Source organism: Cystoisospora suis, assembly GCF_002600585.1.
Source record: "Cystoisospora suis strain Wien I chromosome Unknown contig_8825, whole genome shotgun sequence".
Lineage (NCBI taxonomy): Eukaryota > Apicomplexa > Conoidasida > Eucoccidiorida > Sarcocystidae > Cystoisospora > Cystoisospora suis.
Genome location: NW_027161603.1, coordinates 2,565 through 5,740, shown reverse-complemented (window position 1 = coordinate 5,740; position 3,176 = coordinate 2,565). Strand labels below are relative to the sequence as shown.

The following is a 3,176-nucleotide window of genomic DNA, read 5'->3' as shown; positions in this document are numbered from 1 at the left end:
CGTTTCTCTTGCTTTGGTCCTCTCTTCCTGACATCACTCGCGCGAGATGTCATTCTTTGAGCCGCCCTCTCCTTTCCCTCCCAGAATCTCTTTCACGCGTCCTCTTTCCTTCAGCTTTCTTTCCAACTCGACACGAGTGGAAAACAACTGATAGAATCACCGGATTACGGGGCGAGGATGAAAGAGGGGAAAAGAAAGGGAAGACGAAGCACCTCTTCAGCGCTAGTATCTGGCCAACGCGTCAAAATCTGCGTGTGTCTCGTGGCGCAGGAAAAGAGAGGAGTTCGGTGTACGGAGGTACGTATATGGCAGAGCATACACATTGCATGTAGGGACATATATATGTATGTGTATGTATATATACATGTATGTAGGCATTCCAAGTGGGCGGCCGCTGGACACGTAGAGCGTCGTTCCTCAACAAATGCATGGGCTCACGTCATCCTACAACTTTCCTTGCCCGCTCTCGGCAAGAGGAAACGAGAAACACATTCTTCACCACACAGCTCTTGATCCTTTCTCCTTTCCTACTTGAACATACATGAAAGAAGAAATGTCCCCCCCGTCATCTTACCTGCCAGTTCCCAAGAGCGGGTGAGGATCCGACAACGGCGACTCTTTCACCGAAGTCAGTCCTAACGACTGCACGGAAGAAAACCCTTGTGTACAGCATTTGTAGGCATGAAAGAAGATGAAGAAGGAAGCTGAAGAAGCAGAGTGAGTAGACAGGATTAGGAGAGAGAGCGCAGACAATGCTCAAGTCCAAAGATACCGACACGCCGCTTCTTTTTCTCCAACAAAGAGGCGGAGAAGACGTTCTCCAAAGAAGAGAGAACGAACAAAAGCTGGTATGTCCGGGACAGGCGAGAAAAGCTGAGGAGAAGAAGAAAAAAAAAAAACCAAGACAAGACAGACAGCGTCTCCTGGCCTAACGTCAAGTCCCGAAGAGTTTCCCTATAAGGTGTGAATTGAGATGCCCAAGAAAGCATGTGATCTGTCAGGATGGTCCCGTCAGTCGCGATTGGTATAGAGCCCCGGGGAAGTAGCTGTGTATTTCAGCAAGAGAACCTGTGCTCCAAGGAAGCACGAGGCGTGAAAAACAGACATGCAGCGGGAACCGGATGGAAAGAAGAGAACAGGGCAGGACCGCGGAAAAAGCAAAAGCCACAAAGACCTCAACGCTTGGCAATTGTCCGCCCCGTAAGTGAGCGTCTCGCTGGGATACGACCCTGTACAGAAAAGAGGTCGGAGACAAAGGCAGAGGTGGGGACCGCTACGCAAAGAAGCGATGAAAAACGATAAGGTCGAAAGAAAAGGCAAGACTGCTGCCCAGGAGCCACAGATGGTCACAAAAGCAACCTGTGGACGATAGAAAATCTGAAAATGTCCTCGCACGCATGTCCCGACACGGTTACGCTTAGGCATCAGTACTAATCACCAAACCGGATCGCCCAGAGGATTCTCTTTCAAAGAGAGTGCGTACGTGTGAAAGTCCGGCAAAGCAATCATCTTATGGAAGTGAAGTACAGCCGCGAAAACTGATGAGAACCTCTCTAACTGTTCGCACACCCGAGAGCCAATATATTTCTGGAAGGAGAAAAAAAAGCATGCAGGCTTTGTCCGTGAGAACGGCAGAGAGTTGATGAGAAGCGCGTTTCATCGTCGACAAGAAGATATGCACCGACAGCTGGGAGATAGGGAACGCCTAGAAGGGAGAGAAGCTTTCAAGAGAGGTCCTGTATCGCTTGGAGCTTTAACCGAAAGAATGGGCTAGAACCCAGCACGAGTTAGACCGCCAAAGTGGTTTAGGAAGCGCAAAGAGCAGAAGACGGAAGAGATACAAGGCGTGAAGAAATTGTAAAAGCCCAGATTTCTCAAAAAAAGTAGCACAGCAGCGACAAAGCGTCTCCGTACGCAGACAAAAAACCAACGTCGTCTCAGGCAGCCAGTCACGAATGAGTGGTTGGGAAATGCAAGGGGAGCGACAAACGCCTTGTCTCAGAAAAAAACAGAAGCAACGGTCAGGAAAATCGAAGAATGCTCGAAGAGTGAGAGGAGGCATGTATAAGATCGAGAAGAGCAGAGGGAGCTTGGATGTTGTACTGGGAAAACACGCGGCAGCGGAGGAGGCCCTGCCTAGTGCGTGTGCCAACGGGGTAGAAGCCTGATGGGATTAGGAGCGGTAGGCGGAACCATACTAGCATCGACACAGCTAACAGATGAGTGAGTGACTGGTATTTTTCTCCCATTGCCGTGTAGTGTAGGCAGACAAGCGTCTGTGAATGCCACGTAGCTCGCGTACGTGGTAGAGGTACAGAAAGATGACTATCTCACGCGACTAACTCAACCCCCGCGACCGTGTCCTGCCTCTCAGGTCTGCTTTCAAGACGGCCGGCTGTCATTCCCCAAGCCATACTCTTGAAGAAAGAACAGGAACGGTTGCTAGGCCGAAAGCGCGGGTTGAATTCCCGCGGCGGCAGACACTCGGTGCTGGAGACTTCTGCGTGGCCTCTGCACTACAAGTCGATGGACTATCACCACTGTAAAATACGGCGGGCGACGCGGATAGGGCAGCGTGGCAACTTCAGCGGATTGCTATCGGCTCGAAGTGCCGAAGTAAATGGGACCCAGTTGACCTGTTGTACTCCGAACTGCCAGCAATCCTCCTCAGCAATATCGCTGCTGGTCATCTGACTACGGGTTAATAACGTTCACCGAAGCGAAGCGCTTCCTGGCCTCAAAGCGAGTGAACCGACAACGTGTAGCAGCAAGTGTTTCCCGGAGCTCAGGAACTGTGTATTTTGGAGCTAGGTACTATACTACATAGCTGCAAGGCATCAAAGCGAGGGTCTGTCCCAGGGGAAAGGCCCAAGCCTGGACATACAGTGCAGCAAGGCCCCGAGCCGCCTTCTCCGCAGTTTTACAGTATTGCGATCCTAGTCGTCCTCCTCCTCTCAAGAGCTGGGCGTCTGCCCCTCCGCTGGCTCTGCAAGGCCTGTTTTGAGGACTTGGCAACAGCGCGCAAGGCGGGGACGTAGACGAAGCGGCCTACAGCGAGCCACGACCGAGGAACGAGGCACGCTCTTCTCTCGGGACTTCACGGATGTCAAACAGGATTCCCGGGCGGTACTGCCAGCATGTCTCAATCTTGGTGGTCCAGGGCCTGGGCGGCGTCA

The 3,176-nt window shown here is 51.9% G+C and overlaps 1 protein-coding gene across 1 annotated transcript; it reads right to left on the bottom strand.

Moving 5' to 3' along the window:
- Positions 1-305: 305 nt before the first annotated feature.
- Positions 306-2,626, bottom strand: CSUI_010906 (uncharacterized protein). Its single transcript, XM_068071007.1, has one exon. It carries the CDS (start codon positions 1,423-1,425, stop codon positions 1,012-1,014), a length of 414 nt encoding a protein of 137 aa, XP_067917018.1. The 5' UTR covers positions 1,426-2,626; the 3' UTR covers positions 306-1,011.
- Between the last annotated feature and the right edge of the window lie 550 nt (positions 2,627-3,176).